This window comes from Scomber scombrus, chromosome 7 (genome assembly GCF_963691925.1).
Source record: "Scomber scombrus chromosome 7, fScoSco1.1, whole genome shotgun sequence".
NCBI classification, from domain to species: domain Eukaryota; kingdom Metazoa; phylum Chordata; class Actinopteri; order Scombriformes; family Scombridae; genus Scomber; species Scomber scombrus.
The window spans coordinates 24,684,758-24,701,482 of record NC_084976.1 but is presented as its reverse complement, the minus strand read 5'-3'; the positions used below and the strand labels follow the sequence as shown (position 1 = coordinate 24,701,482).

The following is a 16,725-nucleotide window of genomic DNA, read 5'->3' as shown; positions in this document are numbered from 1 at the left end:
CTTAAGCAGTGAGGGTAATTCGTCCCTACAGCTCTGCATTTCTCTGTCTACCTTTAAGAAGCGCTCACAACAGAGTTCACTTTTACTTGTGTTGATCTGGCTGATCTGCAAAGGCTAATACTGCCACATGAGGAGGAAGTTCTTCCGGCAACAGTTTGGCTCTTCTCCCATCCTCCAAACAACAACTGCGTAACAAAAACAGGAGTTTTTTTTCGGGGGGTGTTTGCCTCTATTTACACAGACAAATATAAGTATGTTTTCTATACTTGAATCCGTTTGTAAAGTTACTATTTCACTATTAAAATAGTAGTCGATTCGTGATATGTATTTTCCTGTCCTGTTGCTTTATAGTGAACACATTCATTTAAGCATTCATTACATTTGTGAATGTGTCAAGCGGGTTTAAAACAATAAGAAACAGAATGTATACCGATGTGCGGATGATTTGTAGCATGTAGTTAATATTATGGGCCAAAATGACGTAGAATTTCTTTTCCTGCTCACCATATTGCAATTGTGATATTTTAAGGGGGAACACATCTCTGAAGTCAGTTCTTAGTTAAGATGTTTGTGTCAAACTATTGCTTCCAGTGTCAATAATAAGATTTCACGCCTCACTAATATCTTCCCACCACCGGTGGCAGCACTGAACACAAAGTTGCAGAACAACCAGCACTCAGGGTTGCCAGGTCAGCGATAATCCTGCAGAATTGGGCTAATTTGGCAATAATAGCATTGCTGTTGGATTTTAATGAGATTTGAGTGGCATTGTGCTGTTTTTTTCATACAGACCTGGCAACCCTGCCAGCACTTGGGACTGTGAGTAAGGAAGAGGACTGACATCAAATTTTCTCCCCCTGGTCATTGAACTCAAACATCATATAATCAGATTTTTAAAAGGAACAGTGGATTTGCCCCCCCTCATCACTTACATTGAAACACATTTAAAGCAGATCTTTTAATAGCCAGTATGAACAGGAGGAATGTTTACAGTGAGGAAAACCATTTTCAGTCTTCATATTAGCTCCTGACTGTTCTTTTTAAAACAGACTTGACAAATTGTGAACCCTAACTACTAACGTTATTAATCATTTTATTAAAAACCCACCAGCAAGCCTGCCTCTTAATAAAGGAGACACTCCAACAATTTAGGATTGAGCAGCCATGAAGTTGTGGGATTTAAAAGAAAAGAAAAATCTAAATCAGTGCAGCAGAAAATATCCTGACTTTTTGTTCTTAGTGTGTGTAAATCTCTAAAAAAGACTGAATCCTAAAATTCCTGTAATGCAGCTTGAACTCATGTGTCATTAGATTGTACCTACCTGGTTATTTTGAACACCATGTCTTTAGTTTATAATGAACAGAACCAGTACTTTTCATCATAAAAATATCACACTTCTTAATATTAGTTACACATTGATGAAACATAATTGTACTTGTTGATTTTAACAGCCTTAGTTGAAACAGTTGAAAGCCAAGTTCGACATACAGTGGAGGGTTTGGAAACTTGGCCTTTATAGATAAGTTCATAGCCAATGTGAAACAGTCGATTAGGGAGAGTAATTTGACTTTTCAGATTGGTAAAAAATTGCATGATTCCGTACTTCGAATTCGTAATTCGTCGAAATCAGGAACAAGCATAAGCCTATTCAGCAAATGTCAAGTTTCTATACTATCTGGTCTCTTTCAGTCTCCAGGAGCAAGCAGGATGTCTGTGGGCATGACCAAGGCGGATGGGGTCACTATATTGACTTTGACCCCCGACCCCAAAAGTGCTTGTTCACCTCTATGCCAAATCTTCAAGGCCCTTTGCTACAGCCCCGTGTGCTGCTCTATGTCTCAGCAGCTGAGGAGGGTTCAGAAAACTTCTCAGTCAGTATTGGGGGTGAGTTACCATCTACTGTGTTTCAACTTTATAGTTAACATATTTTGCTCAGCAGTTTTCTTTCTCCTTTGAATTCTGATTTCATCTTTGAGTAAGACGTGGTTTAGTGGAATAATTGCTGTTACTCCAAATGTATTGCACTGCACATTAAAGCTGCACATCATTTTCTCAATCACATAATATGTTTGTTTCTCCTACATATCAATATCTAAGAACTGTGCTGAGGAGAGTTTTTCCATGTCACTGTCTCAGCTCTGCATGGTAGTTGTACCTGCCTTAGAGCTTCAGCTGTTGTGTTTATGTAGGAAAATCTAAAAAATTACATTTAAACCCTCAAGAGAACGTGGTCCAACACAACTGTACGGTTTGACACCCACAGTGACACCTGATAACTGCAGTTACATTGATGTTTGTTCTTCATACTGTGTTTCTTCCTTCACAGGCTCTGCAGATTATGGTTGGCTTGCTCAACATTGTCTTTGGATCCATCCTCTGGAGCGGTCATGGTGGCCCTTGGTGGATAATGGAGAGCATGTTTCCTTTTTGGCTTGGAAGCCTGGTAAGCAACTTAATGCTGGATATCTTCCCACCAAAATATGTTCTTAAGTGGCATAAAATCCAACAAAGGCATGAGGACAAAGACAACTTAATGGGAGCTGTTCAGTTGATTCCAAAGGGGACACACCTATGGGCTTTCTTGAATGGGACACACTCTGATCTCTCTCTGAAATGTTAAATGTCACGAAATTCATAAATGTCACAAACAGGATCATTGAGTAGGTTGGGCATTGTTTCCACTCTACTCCAATATGGGACATAATACAGCACAAAACAACATCATAAACAATACCGACGAATAAATGCACATTTCACATGTGGCTGTATCCAAGTGGAAAAGGTGCTATATCATCTGTAGCAACTATTTAAGAGATTTTAAAATTCACCATAGCTTCTGTACTACCTACTGCTGTTACATTATGAGTTGTTTTTTCTCACGTGAATTTTCATTTATGGTTTGTGTGAAATCGTGGAGGTTAAAGATTAAGTTTTTTGTCTTTTTTGTAGTTCATAGTTTTTGGCATCATGTGCATTTTGTCTGAGAAGTTTCCCAGTCGATGTCTGGTGAGTATTCCAAGTTTATAACATCCTAACATTATCTTAAAATGACTTTATTTATTTTCTTTTTTATTTCAAGACAAATAGCATGAATATACATGCCCACATTGTTTCACATGATTACTGCCCCACATTTTCTTGATTGTAATTTGTGCTGTTAATTTCCTGGTCTGATTTTGTATTATTTTCTTTCTTTAGGTCATCATCAACGTGATTCTGAATCTGACAGGAGTTGGTTTTGCCATCACAGCCATTTTTTTCTCTTCCATCAGTGTGGCAGAACGTGGTTGGGACTTGTGGGTGATGTGCCCACGTGACCATTATGACTACCGGTATGGCCATCATGAAAGGACAACAGCAAGTCCATCTCCCGAGGACTTGATCATCCAGGAGAAATGCTTGGAGGCACAAGCACTGATACTTGTAAGTGTGGAAAAGTCATCTTAGCAGTCAAAATGTGACCCAGTTGTATAAGTTATGAGAAGAAAATGAAAGGCTTTTATTATCTCACCGGTCTTAAAACATATCACTCCTTAACATGAGATTACAAGGATAGAAAATAATCAGTAAAATCTGTGCCATATGATCAGTTAACTGAAAGAATAGATAACAGATAAATAGATCATTAGTTGCAGACTAAATAAAACCCAGTTAGGAATATAGAAGAAAACCTCATGTGACAGAAACTTATCAAGTAAGAACAAATTCTCCAATTGTATTGAAGTCTAAATAAAACAGAAAAACCTGTTTAAAGAGTTAAAAGGTAACGCTGCTTTTTGTGTCCCATCAGATGCTTATTAGAAGCATGAATGCTGTGATGATCATCTTGTCGGCCCTTGAGCTCTGCCTCGTCATCAGCTCTGTTGTCATGGGGATCAAAGCCCTGAAGAGCAGTCAGAAGGGAAAACAAGGTAGAGTAAATACAATTACATACACAAAAACAAAGAACAAATTACAAAGAAAAACAAAATGAAAATTGAAAGCACATCATGAATGCAGAACAGCTGATTCATTTAAGTTGAAATTTCACCACAATAAGCTAAAAAAGGAAGCAGCTGGCTGGGGGGAGATCTCCATGTAGCTGGAAGTTTGTGGTTAAGTTGCTGATGGCTGTATATTATATATATATATATATATTTGTATAGTTTGCTGCCAAGTTGTAAATGATTTTCTTAATGTTGTGAAGTTTAAGATGTGACCAAATTCAAAAGAGAAAAGTGGTCTACCAACAATGTACACTAAAGTTAAAAGAATTATTCCCTTGTGTATGAAAACAGTAAAGTGGTACAGTTCATGAATGTATGCAACATATTTTAAAGACTTGAATGTGTTGTATGATTTACTGAAGTTCTTTATTCTCTTTTAGAGCACTGATGAACCAGAACATTACAAACCACCTGTAGAGGAGGTCCCCACTTACCCTGTAGTCTAAATGAAAATCTGTATGAAAGAATATTTTCAAATTGTGCATCTGAGTGTCTGTTAAGGACAAGAGAAATGGACGACTGAAAGACTACAGTATATTGATTTTGATTTTATTCATTTTTATTTTTCATTATTATTTCTGTGTGGTTATGTGTGTACATATGTATGTATAAGTATGTGTGTGTACACATGCAAATGTATGTGTGTGTATGTATATATGTGTATAGGTATGTATGTATGTATATATATGAGTATATATATATGTGTGTATGTATAGGTATACATATACCTTCTTTTTTTCTTTTTTGCTCTATTATGTTGTGTTATATTTTGTATTCATTGTGTTCTTTTATGCTTATGGTCGGACCCCAGGAAGAATAGCTTCATCAAGGCTGCAGCTAATGGGGATCCTAATAAAACTAAACTAAACCCTCATATCGCTGATTCAATGACAACGTTCATCCGGTCTTACGAAAGGCCGGTGATTCCCACATTATTCACTCCTGAGTTGTTGTGAAATCTCCAAATTGAATCAATGTGTGTAATGTTTAGGAATCTCATAATTATAAGTAATCTACTTTTCCCCCTCTGCAACTGTGAGAGGGTTAAGATGTGCCACTTGATGGAAATGGATTGAATGTATGAAAGAAATAAATTTGGCTTTTATGAAGTCATATTTCAACATCTTTTCATTTTGTTGGTTGTTGGTTTCTGTTCTGTTTTTGGTAAATTGCACAATCATGTCTGGTTGGACTTGATCATCATGTCAGCAGGGGAATGAAACGCTGTTGCTCCTGCTCCTGCTTATTTTACAGTTTGCCCACAGCTGGACTGTTAATCTGTGAATCTGGAGTAAATTTGGTTGAACTTTTATTAGGTCATTGAACTTCACATCTCAAATTAATACACAGTTCAGCCTTTATGACACATTATGTATTCAAATGTTTTTTAATTCTTTAAAAACTCAAATTTAAGAGAGTAATTCTGTTTACATCAACATTAAATGTATTACAGTTTGAAAACAATTCACAAATGTTAACATTTTAATGTAAATTTTACATTTTACAGACTGGGTGTTGCATTTTGGTAGCAAATCATTTTTTGCTTTTTGTTTTTTATGGAAAAACTGTTACTTTGGTTTAGTTGGTTAGTACCCAATCAATATAATTAGCTTCATATGTAGTTATAATATAGTAATTTGCAAAAACTCCATCAGAAAACAACCTACTTTTAGTTCTTATTTTTGACTATATATAAACTAGTCCTTTATATTTTATTTTAAAAAACAACGTAACCTCCTACATACTACATAAATGAAGGAGCAGACAGCTTCTTCTGGTTCTGCTTATCAGACCAAATTTATCATTGTGTGGAAATGGTGCTTTTAGTCTGAAAAACTCAAACAGTTAATAGGAAGTTACAGGTTTTGTTGCTGCTGGACAAACAGACCGATACCAGAGGAGCCAGACTGTAGCAGCCTCACATTACTACCAGGTGAGTTCTCTGAATAAATAATTTGGAGTTTACAAGCAAACCAGATGAGTGACCAGCTACGATTTTCATGATCAAAGTCAATTAAGACAAATTTGAATTATGTTATAGTGTTTCTACCTTTTACCAGAGAGAGAGAGAGAGAGAGAGAGAGAGAGAGAGAGAGAGAGAGAGAGAGAGAGAGAGAGAGAGAGAGAGAGAGAGAGACGTTTAATGATGACTAACACAAGGAAGCAGTTTCTCTAAAATGAAACTAAACAACCCATCAGATTTATAAAAAGAGATTTAATGTAGTCCTGAATGCCATGTAGTGTTTTAATTTTCTCATAAAACTGACTGAAAGTTACGGAAGCTTATTGCATTCATTCAATAAAAAAAAATACAGATCCTGTTTTTCTGAGTAATTTTTTCTAAAATCAGTTTTTCTGAGTAATTTTTTCTGTTTTTCAGAGTAATTTTTTTTAAAATCAGTTTTTCTGAGTAATTTTTTTGGATCAGTTTTTCTGAGTAATTTTTTTCCTGTTTTTCTGAGTAATTTTTTTTGGATCAGTTTTTCTGAGTAATTTTTTTTTTCCTGTTTTTCTGAGTAATTTTTTTCCCCCTGTTTTTCTGAGTAATTTTTTCCCCTTGTTTTTCTGAGTAATTTTTTTCCCCTTGTTTTTCTGAGTAATTTTTTTCCCTGTTTTTTTGAGTAATTTTTTCTCTACTTCGAAATCTCGCGATAACACCTCACTTGCAAGTGACTCCTGCAGCTCCTGCTCCTGATATGACCCGTCTTCAGCTCTCTACTCCACCGGGGTCAATTAAGGTGAGGCAAGTTACACACAGGGTATGTTACACATGATTTCAGTTTAGTTAGCCGCTAACAGTTTTGTTTCCATCATGCCGGACAGTTTCTTTTGTCAAAAGTGAATCGCCTTTCTTCCATTTTATTGGCTTGGCACAAATAAAACGAGCCCACATGCCGTCATAATATTAAGCTATATGCTAATCGTAGCCTATGACTCATAGGCTATGAGCAGTGTTATTACGCGTTAGTAACGCGTTATTAGCCTAGTAACGCCGTTACTTTTTTCAGTAACTAATAACGTTTCCGTTACCGAACGCTGCGTTACTCCGTTCTTTTCCGTTCGTTCTGGTGAGGTTTTACAACGGCACACAGTTCCCACCATAGATATATATGGTTCCCACAACATTTGAGCGATCAATAAAGTTTCATTGAATTGAAAGACAGAGAACAACAAAGCACTCGGTGCCCTCTATCGTCCTACATGTAATCAAACGCGGCTAACTAAACTGAAATCATGTGTATCATACCCTGTGTGTAACTTGCCTCACCTTAATTGACCCCGGTGGAGTAGAGAGCTGAAGACGGGTCATAGCAGGAGCAGGAGCTGCAGGAGTCACTTGCAAGTGAGGTGTTATCGCGAGATTTCGAAGTAGAGAAAAAATTACTCAAAAAAACAGGGAAAAAAATTACTCAGAAAAACAAGGGGAAAAAATTACTCAGAAAAACAAGGGGAAGAAATTACTCAGAAAAACAGGGGGGAAAAAATTACTCAGAAAAACAGGAAAAAAAAAATTACTCAGAAAAACAGAAATAATTACTCAGAAAAACTGATCCAAAAAAAATTACTCAGAAAAACAGGAAAAAAATTACTCAGAAAAACTGATCCAAAAAAATTACTCAGAAAAACAGAAATAATTACTCAGAAAAACTGATTTAAAAAAAAATTACTCAGAAAAACAGAAAAAATTACTCAGAAAAACTTATTTTTAGAAAAAATTACTCAGAAAAACAGGATCTGTATTTTTTTTTATTGAATGAATGCAATAAGCTTCCGTAGAAAGTGACACTTTTCAAGGAAAACCGAAACAAACTTGTTTTCACTTGACCATCTGAAACCTCTGCATCATATATTAGAGTTAACACTAACGTTACTGTTCAGGTCCAATTAAACCTGTTTTTTTTTTTTTTTAAATCCTAGAGCAGTTAAAACACCCTAACACATTTCTTTTAGCTTAAATTTCTATGACTTGTCTCAAAAAAAAAAAAAAAACTTTTAATTGAGCTCCGTTCTCTGCCTTAGGTTTTGAATTTCGTTGTATTCTATACAATGACAATAAAGGAATCTATTAGAAATGACCCACAATATAGGTATTTCAACTTGTGAGTGTTTTTTCTGCATAAACAAATAGTTTAAAACCTAAAGAGTACACACTTTCTGCTCTCTGAAAGCTTGAGGCTTAATCAGCCATGTATTAATGACTGATAAAGTGAATAAAAAAAGATTTGTAGTTCAGAAGTTTGGAATAAAGAGAGACTATTCATTACAGGATACTGTGAAGGGTCATAATATGAACAGTATGCACTGAAGGGGTTAAATAAAGAACTTCAAGCAATGTCTTGTTTTTTTGGTGAGTTGTACAATAAGTACAATCTTACTGCCAGATAGCGACCACAGCCATAATACACATGCATATTTGGATTTGATAGGCTTGTTGATCGATACCCTAGACTCATTGTTTACTCTGGCAGGTGCTGAGACTTTAAGACATTCATACACTGACCCACTCTCCTCTACAAACATACACGCAGCACAAAATATGAGCACAAACTTAAGAGCTTCAGCTTTGAGTCAAAAGTCCCATAATTCAAGGGAGACTCATTCCCTTTGCTGAATCAATCTGAGAAATAGTCATTTCTTGTTTCAGGTGTTTGTGCAGGGCTGTGATTGTTGTCCATACCTCTGTCAAAGACAAGGCTGACAGTAAGACCATGTTTCCACCACTGTACCAAATCCCAAAGGCTCTTTGTCGCCATGCAGAGCACTGCTCAGTGTACGAGAGGCTGATGACGACGGATGTCACAACAGCTTTTGGGGTGAGATATTAGAATAGATGTATTCACATACAACTTTTAACTGGTGGTCTCAAAATGTTTAAGAATAAGATGAAGTGATTTGAATGTTTCGAATCAATTACAGACTCTGCAGATCATGGTGGGCCTGTTCAACATTGGTCTAGGACCAGGACGGATAAGCCTACAACCTGGGGATTTGACCAATTTGGGAGCTGCTTACTGGCTTGGTGCTGTGGTAAAATAATATTGTTGGATTATATTAAATATGTATCCATGCTATATTTAGCCATGCTATCAAAATCTTTACAAATACAGCAAGTTCCACACAAATGTAATGATTGTAAAAAGGTTTCCCTGAAATTATATTTTGTTTAAGTGACGCTTAAGTTTTGTCACTTGAATGGCAAAACTTAGAGCACAATTCCTAAACAAATGCGCTATTTTTTTTGCTTGAATTTCTCTAATATGAGCTTTCTGCTGACCTCTCATCAGTTCATTGTAACTGGAATCATGACGATGTTGGCCGGACAGTTTCCTTCTTCCTGCTTGGTAAGTAAAATCCTCCAAACTGCATTGACTAATTGAAGGAAATGTGCAGTGTACTGTCAGTACAATAAAGTGTGATCTGTCTCAGTTAAAATACAAAATACTATCAAATAGGGTTTGAATTTAACTTTTAAATGAATGAAATGATCTTCTCAGGTGGGCTTCACTGTGTTTATGAACATTTGTGGAGCTATCTTTGCCATTACTGCCATTGTGCTGTATGCTATTGACCTAAGCAACTCCTCCTTCCTCTGGCTGTGTGACCTCACGAGGTACAATGTTGATCCTTATCAAGAGAACTGCAGAAATGTGGCACTTTTTGCCCAGGTAAGTATCATCTACACTCTAATACATTACATAACTTAGAGATGAAAGTTCCCAGCTGCCTTAAAACATGCGAGTTACCTGAGGGTCTGTAATGAAAAACTGGGTTAAATTAACTGAATTAGAGATTTTAAAAAAGTTCAATAGAAGTGTTGAGTTGAATCAACAACTATTCAGTCACACTGACAGTAAATAACTTGTGTCACTGCTACAGCTGGAACTGCTGAAGTCACTTTGTATGATGTTTTTTCTTTTACAGGGAAAGGGAATTAATATTATACTAACCTTCATCACATTGTTTTCATAACAATGCAAAGAAACAACCATGGCTTAATGTGTCTTATACAGCAGGCTTCCATCATGTATGTTTTCTCAAAAGTACAAAAAAAAAGGATCTCTGAGAGTTTTAACTCATGAAGTTCATACAACTTACATAAACTTGGATATTTAAATTAATGAAAAAAGATGACTTAATTCCACTAAATTCCTACATGATGTTTTACAGTGTAAAATTCAAATGAAAATCCTAAAAATGTATCATTGTCCAACTTGACAATTTGATTTGAAGTGACGTTGGCAGCTCCACATTGTAAACATCTCTGCACTGTGCTGTATTTTGTGCTGATTAAATCATGCATGCTTAGATTAAGCTGCAAAGTCCTTTAAATATTAATTCATATGTATTTGAATTACATTCAATTAAAAACGTTTTCATTTTGTATCCATCAGAGTTTGTTGAGATCCATGGACATTACGCTGATCGCCGTCGCTGTTCTTCAGCTGTGTGTCAACATTAGGTTTTCTGTTCTGGGCATCAAGGCTTTGTGTGAGAAGGAAGAAGAGGTATGAACCACAGCAATGCACACATACACTCAGTCCACATTAATTAGAGGACAGCTGGGTGGTATATTCACAAAGAAAAAGCAAAGCATTACGAGCTGTAATAGCAACTGGAGTGGCAACAGTAGGAGCAGAAGGAAAACATGCTATAGTTGTAAGAGATTAAAGTTGCAACAGTTGAATTTCTGAAGTAAAGAGTAAACGTGTAGAACGATTAATGCCGATCTGTTTTAATGAACGTTACCTTTGTTTTGTGTCAACAGGGTGGCAGATATGTTGAAGATCACCAGGCCGAGTTGAAAGATGTCCCTCTGATCAGTCCTGGTCCTGGTGCTCCATAATTTCAACATGTGGATTAATGACTACATATAGGCAACACGTCTGTAATACTTTTAAAGCACTCGCTGAGAGTAATCAAAACAATTTTATATTACATATATATCAAATCTATATCTTTTTTGTGTATGTGTTTGTAATTTTTCTTGCAGGTGAATTATGTTTTTGAAATGGGATTTTTCATCACAAATTAAACTCTGTTCATCTAAACTGTAGAGGGAGATGAAATATGTTAAAAACAGAAATATTTGTATGGTTGGATACCAATTGGGAAAACTGTTATTTGTAATTATTTGTGTGTACTGACTGTCTCTCTGCACCTGAGCTTTCATGGCCATTCAAGTTAAATTGTGGAAGTAATCCCAGACAACATGATGGATGTACAAACCACGTTCCACGTCCTAAAGTACGCCGTCTCAAAAATCACTTCATGAGTTTATACACAAACTGTTCAAATTAAAAGTCATGATGGTGCCTTTGATGATCTGTTTTACTTATTGTCTGTTTTAATATTGTATATCAACATGGAATAAAAAATAATATAAAGCTCAAACAATCAATGTCTGAACTTGATGAATATTTCTAAATGATTTCTAAATGAAGCTATAACACAACTGTCATTGAGTATACAAATTATTCTTATTCTGATTTTTCTGTTAATGTTAATTCATAACTCATGGTGGATAGATTATGGATTGATCACAAGCAGGACTGCACATTTTGATTTCTTTTAATCTGTTTTCTATCATTAAAATGTGATGAATTGTGACAAAAGTTGCACGGTCAACGGGAAGACAACAGGAGGGTTAAATGTGTAAAATTAATGTATTTGGTATCTTATTTCTGTTGTACAGAAGTGTCATTCCTCGGTTTATAAGTACAGAGAGAGAGAGAACATTCATATTGTACAAATTACCGTCAACTGTTATTTGGTGAAGTGTGAAAGGAAAAGCCGGCTTGGGACAGAAGAGGAAAAACACAGAACCAAAAACTAAGAAACAAAATCCTCTCTTCAGTATGTCAAAGTAACAATTCAAATTTTCAGAGAAAAGAGAACAAATATAACATTAGTTCAGATCACGTAGAGATACACTGGTTTTGGGGAATTGTATTGTATTTTGTAGAGTCTGACGCATTATTGGGCTGTCTTGTTGAGTGTCTATAGAATCAAATTAAATAATAATGATCTCATAGACATCCAGAAATTGAACGAAACTAAGCAGAGGGGTGAGGAGGGTGGAAGCAGATTTGTGGAAACAGTACCTTTATTTTGAAGAAATCAAGCAGGAAGCATCATTTTCTTCGCTTCTGCTTCTTGAACTCTCTGCTTCTTGAACTCACACAAATCAGACGTTCACAGTTAGAGGGAGTCTGTGGCACTGAACCAGCAACAGGTAAGGGCTCTAAACAAACACACTATAATGCATGATCACATCAACTTTACAACAGCATGTTCATCAAACTTTTTAAATGATAATCATGTTTTACAGACTACAACAGATAAATATAGGGGGATTATGGAGGGATTATCTAACTGTGATTGTATAGTTTTTATAAGTTTGAACAGGTGTGTTGATGGATGACATTCAAGACCTTAATTCTTCATGTTGGTGAATTTTATGACATCCCTTGTTTTGTGTCAGAATTTGAGAGTTGAGATCTCAAACACATGGAAGTGCAGATCCTTCCTGTGAAACGGATCTCGCTCCATCCAGAAGACAAAACCTATATGTGAACCTTAAATTTGCAGCACTCTTATTTTTAAGATGCTGATTAATGTCATACTGGTTGAGCTGAACGCTGAAACACCTTCTCACATGTGTCAAGTCCTGGTTAATGAAGCTGTGAATGTGAGAATGAGTCTTGTGAAACTTATTAAGAAAAACTGAAGCGAATAATGTTCTGTTTTGACTCTGAAGCACATTTAGAGTTAATTTACTACAAAGGTTATTGGTTTTATTAAGGAGCAATACATGTCCATAATTGTACTGCCCCCAAAGCATATGGTTGCCCAGCTGCATATTTGGGTTAGAAAGAGTTCATTATACTCACTGTTTACTTTTACAGATGTCAAGGTTTTGTGATATTTCTTTCACTGGGCCATTGTTCAACACACACACACAAAATACCAGAGACTTAGCTTTATCTTCAATGAAAAGACAAACAGTGAAAATATTTCTTCTGCCAGTAACAAGCTACAACAATTGAAGGGGCAGGAATTGTCTGGAAAAAGAAACACTCATTGGCCAGAAGACACAAAATACACTTCACACAGAGCTTTAATTGAACTGAAAATCAACGGGACACACTTATTAAGGATGGAACACAAACATTAGTTTTCACATTTACAAAAAAATCTCTGTCATGTTGCAGGTGAGGTATCAGCACTGTGAAAGATGACTGCCACTGTCCTGAAAAACAAGAAAGTGACCGTGGTCAATGTGGCGGCTGACAATATGAGAATCTCGCCGGCACTGCTGTGTCAAATCTTGAAGATGATTTGCTGCGGTCCTCCGTGCTGCTTGGTGCTCAAGGGGCTTCTGCAGACAAATGTTACAGCTGCTCTTGGGGTGAGAAAATGTATTCATTCACATACAGCATCACCTTTAAAGGATAAGGCTGGAGATTTTCTATATTTTTCTTATTGTCAGCAAGTCTCATGTTCAGAGTCAAACTACAAATGATCTCATCCTATACTAATAAACTTTGGGTGTGCATCTAAATCTCTAAAGTGATGTATCTTGTTCCTCTATTGGATGTCCAAAAGGACTAAGCACAGAGGAATAAGATATATCAGGCTTTGGATACAAACAATACTTCCAAGTATGTTCAATTCTTTGTTAGTTTAATTCTGCACATTTGTTGTCAGTAAAAGAAATTAATAGACAATAAGATTTTTATTAATTTCAATCTTTTACAGACTATTCAGATCATGGTGGGCCTGTTCAGCATTGGACTTGGCCCAGGACGAATGGGCATCCAAGCTGAGGATTTTGCTAATATTGAAGTTGCTTTCTGGCTAGGTGGAGTGGTAAGAGGACATTATGTTAATGTTACTATAACAGCATATCAATGTAATGTCTCTTGTTTTGCAAATGCAGCAATGTTTTTGTAATTCAATACCAAAAACCTTAAGAAATGTAGGAAAGACGCGTGATATTTATTATTATTAAAATAGTATTTTAGCTATAATTTCACTGATCAGTCTGGTGTTCTCTCTTCAGTTCATCGCTGTTGGCATCATCTCAATTTTTTCTGGCCAAGTGCCCACTCTTGTCTTGGTAAGTAAAGGCTAAAATTGACGAAAAGTGAAAAAGAACACATTTTTAAAAACATATTTTGGCAGAACACTATCAAATGGTATTTGAATTTAAGTTTTAAATGAAGGAATCTTTCCTCTTAGGTGGGATTTGCCATGTTTCTGAACATTGTCGGATCGGTCTTTGCCATCATTAGCATTGTTCTGCATGGCAGAGACCTGGCAGGTCCCTCTGTCCTCAGTTTATGTGACAGCTATGGGTACAATGCTGGTAATGACGATGACGCCTGCAGAAGAGTGGCATCCTATGCCCAGGTAAGCATACTTATAAAGGATAAGACTGCTGCTATTTGATATTTATCTCATTTTTAATTGTCAACAAATTCTATGAAATGAACCCATTTCTTGTCCACACTCAGTGTTAAGTCCTTTGATTCCTGTACTAATCAGTCACAAATAAATAGTTTAATTTTTAAGAGTAATTGTGTGTTTGTTATGAATTATTTTCAACTCTGCATTAATATACAGTACATTTGGTGCTCTAGTGAGTAATAACAATTGATGGTTGTGTTCTTTTCATGGCATTTGTGGACAATTACAAATATATGATTTACCAATTCATATTTAATTTTAAAGTGAACTAATCACAATGTTACCTTATTACATTTTTCTTTTTCATCTCTCAGAATATGTTGACAGCCATTGACATCACATCAATTACTCTGGCTGCTCTCCAGCTGTGTGCCAGCATCAGCTTTGTTATTCTGGGTGTCAAAGCTTTGATCAACAGGAAGAAGGAAGAGGTATGAACCAACACAAAACACACAAATCCACAATCTACACAAACTGGAGGTTGTGTGTGTGAGAATAGTAAAGTTAAATAATGTTTAATATTAGTTGTAGTAATATTCCTGGTAGCAGCTAGACTACTAACCAACACAAGTGACAATAGTGGTATAAGTAATCAATAATGCTGGTTGTAGAAGGTGTAGGTGGATTTCTAGTGCAATGTTTACTACAAGCAGAGTAACACTATCATAAGGTATAACATATTTAAATAGATAAACAAATATAGATTTAGTCAAGACTCACACTGTAGAAATCTGAATTTTGTCATATTGTCGCTTCACTTTCTTCTTTCGCAGCAGGTTGATGAAGATGTTGGTGTTCTCCAACCAGAGTTGAAGGAAGTCCTCATGACCAGTCCTGATGTTTAAAATCATTTCAACAAAACACATGTGTGCACGAGTATGAATAAGCATCACATCACTGTAATCACAAAATAATCAAAAGCACATTATATTACAAAAATTACCTGTGTTTTCTTTTAAATATTTACTTTTCAAATTGTGAATGTGGATATTAGAATCAGAAGATTTCACTGGGAGTAAACTCAATAAGTTTTAATTGTTTGTATCTTTTAAGCACAAACAAAAGATTTTTGAACTAATTGTTCTTTGTATGTTATGTATGTTAATGGTAATGGTGTAAAGTTAGACACAAAACAACCCTCATCACATGAGACCCTTCAACTCACTCCAACTTCTCCCATCAGGCAGCAGTTATAAAAATTGTCTGTCCAATATATTTTTTTAAAATGATTTATAACAGCGTTGCAATTTGAATCTCATTTATCTTGTTAAAAATAAAATATATTGCATTGACTCTTTTCTTTTCACATTCCCTCACTTTGTGACATGCATGCCTTCATGAATGGTCTTCTGGTTTTGTCATGTATTTTCATTGTTAATTTTCATGTATTTCTTCAGCCTGTGATGAGCCTGTTAGCCACTAGGTGGTGCTCTTTCCCTTAAATACACATACACATACCCAAACATTACCTGCTGAATTGTGGGTTTTTACTTTTTGTCATTTACACTGTTTGATTATTTTGAGAGGGGAACAGAAATTTACAAGAATATTTAAGAAACTTAAGCTCAACTTGCAATATGAATATTGGCTTGATTAATATTGATGATTGAGGTTTTAATCCATGAAAAATGAATATTGAATATTAGTGTCGGAAATAATACATTTAGATACAATATTTGTGACAGCTAAGCACAAAAAGCCTGATGTCTTCTAGCCTTTTCAGATTCTCACCCTTTCAACTCAAAAATGTGTGTTAGAGGAATGTGAGTTGAGAGGATGTTGACAAAGCAAGGGAGGTTATTAAAAACAAATATTATAGGATACAGGTCAAAATATATGGTAAAATAATTAAGAACACAGGGTCATATTATCTTATTTATCCTATGACAGTCTGTACTTAAACAGCTCTTATCAGTTTGTTATGGCTGAGAGACAGATTAGTTGAGTCTATGTGCAGATGAAGTGCACCAGACTGACTTGCATATTATCAGTGTCAACACTTTTAAATTTATTAACACTTAATTGTGTTCACAGTAATTTGACCACCATCCTGATGCACATACTGTAGACTGACATTGACTATGCTTGAGTTTCAGCAAGTGTTACACTGGTTAAAGATTTATTTATTTAACCAATCTGATGCAGACTGTCATTTACAAGTTATTCTTAAACTATTCAGTTTAGCTGAACATGTAAGTAAGTCTGAGTTTATGGTAGCTGTAGTCTGTATTATAACAGGTGAATTGAGTTGTTTCAGTCTGTGCAGTT

General features: G+C 35.6%; 3 protein-coding genes across 5 annotated transcripts; all 3 read left to right on the top strand.

Annotated features, from left to right (window-relative positions):
* The first annotated feature begins 104 nt into the window (after positions 1 to 104).
* Positions 105 to 5,112, top strand: LOC133982852 (transmembrane protein 176B-like). Of its 2 annotated transcripts, none has more exons than XM_062421696.1 (7): positions 105 to 251; positions 1,691 to 1,885; positions 2,328 to 2,444; positions 2,951 to 3,007; positions 3,200 to 3,424; positions 3,792 to 3,917; positions 4,368 to 5,112. In XM_062421696.1, exons 2-7 carry the CDS (start codon positions 1,709 to 1,711, stop codon positions 4,431 to 4,433), a joined length of 768 nt encoding a protein of 255 aa, XP_062277680.1. In that variant the 5' UTR covers positions 105 to 251; positions 1,691 to 1,708; the 3' UTR covers positions 4,434 to 5,112. The 2 variants fall into 2 exon arrangements, with proteins under 2 accessions (XP_062277680.1, XP_062277679.1); XM_062421695.1 differs by having other exon boundaries at positions 109 to 251; positions 3,792 to 3,912.
* Positions 5,113 to 5,831: 719 nt separating this feature from the next.
* LOC133983695 (membrane-spanning 4-domains subfamily A member 4A-like) lies at positions 5,832 to 11,390 on the top strand. Its single transcript, XM_062422863.1, has 7 exons — positions 5,832 to 5,920; positions 8,633 to 8,801; positions 8,905 to 9,015; positions 9,273 to 9,329; positions 9,483 to 9,653; positions 10,380 to 10,493; positions 10,754 to 11,390. Exons 2-7 carry the CDS (start codon positions 8,697 to 8,699, stop codon positions 10,829 to 10,831), a joined length of 636 nt encoding a protein of 211 aa, XP_062278847.1. The 5' UTR covers positions 5,832 to 5,920; positions 8,633 to 8,696; the 3' UTR covers positions 10,832 to 11,390.
* Positions 11,391 to 12,166: 776 nt separating this feature from the next.
* Positions 12,167 to 15,749, top strand: LOC133983770 (uncharacterized). 2 transcript variants are annotated; one of them, XM_062422950.1, is made up of 7 exons: positions 12,167 to 12,220; positions 13,200 to 13,396; positions 13,747 to 13,857; positions 14,051 to 14,107; positions 14,230 to 14,400; positions 14,772 to 14,888; positions 15,234 to 15,749. In XM_062422950.1, exons 2-7 carry the CDS (start codon positions 13,223 to 13,225, stop codon positions 15,300 to 15,302), a joined length of 699 nt encoding a protein of 232 aa, XP_062278934.1. In that variant the 5' UTR covers positions 12,167 to 12,220; positions 13,200 to 13,222; the 3' UTR covers positions 15,303 to 15,749. The 2 variants fall into 2 exon arrangements, with proteins under 2 accessions (XP_062278934.1, XP_062278933.1); XM_062422949.1 differs by having other exon boundaries at positions 15,231 to 15,749.
* The last annotated feature ends 976 nt before the right edge of the window (positions 15,750 to 16,725 follow it).

Bases quoted from the DNA above. Each gene is read 5' to 3' on its own strand.
- LOC133983695 (XM_062422863.1), top strand. From the start codon at position 8,697: ATGTTTCCACCACTGTACCAAATCCCAAAGGCTCTTTGTCGCCATGCA. The intron at 9,654-10,379 runs GTAAGTATCATC...TGTATCCATCAG, and splicing joins ATGTGGCACTTTTTGCCCAG to AGTTTGTTGAGATCCATGGA. The intron at 10,494-10,753 runs GTATGAACCACA...TTGTGTCAACAG, and splicing joins TGTGTGAGAAGGAAGAAGAG to GGTGGCAGATATGTTGAAGA.
- LOC133982852 (XM_062421696.1), top strand. From the start codon at position 1,709: ATGTCTGTGGGCATGACCAAGGCGGATGGGGTCACTATATTGACTTTG. The intron at 1,886-2,327 runs GTGAGTTACCAT...CTTCCTTCACAG, and splicing joins CTTCTCAGTCAGTATTGGGG to GCTCTGCAGATTATGGTTGG. The intron at 3,425-3,791 runs GTAAGTGTGGAA...GTGTCCCATCAG, and splicing joins AGGCACAAGCACTGATACTT to ATGCTTATTAGAAGCATGAA.
- LOC133983770 (XM_062422949.1), top strand. From the start codon at position 13,223: ATGACTGCCACTGTCCTGAAAAACAAGAAAGTGACCGTGGTCAATGTG. The intron at 13,858-14,050 runs GTAAGAGGACAT...TTCTCTCTTCAG, and splicing joins CTTTCTGGCTAGGTGGAGTG to TTCATCGCTGTTGGCATCAT. The intron at 14,108-14,229 runs GTAAGTAAAGGC...CTTTCCTCTTAG, and splicing joins AAGTGCCCACTCTTGTCTTG to GTGGGATTTGCCATGTTTCT.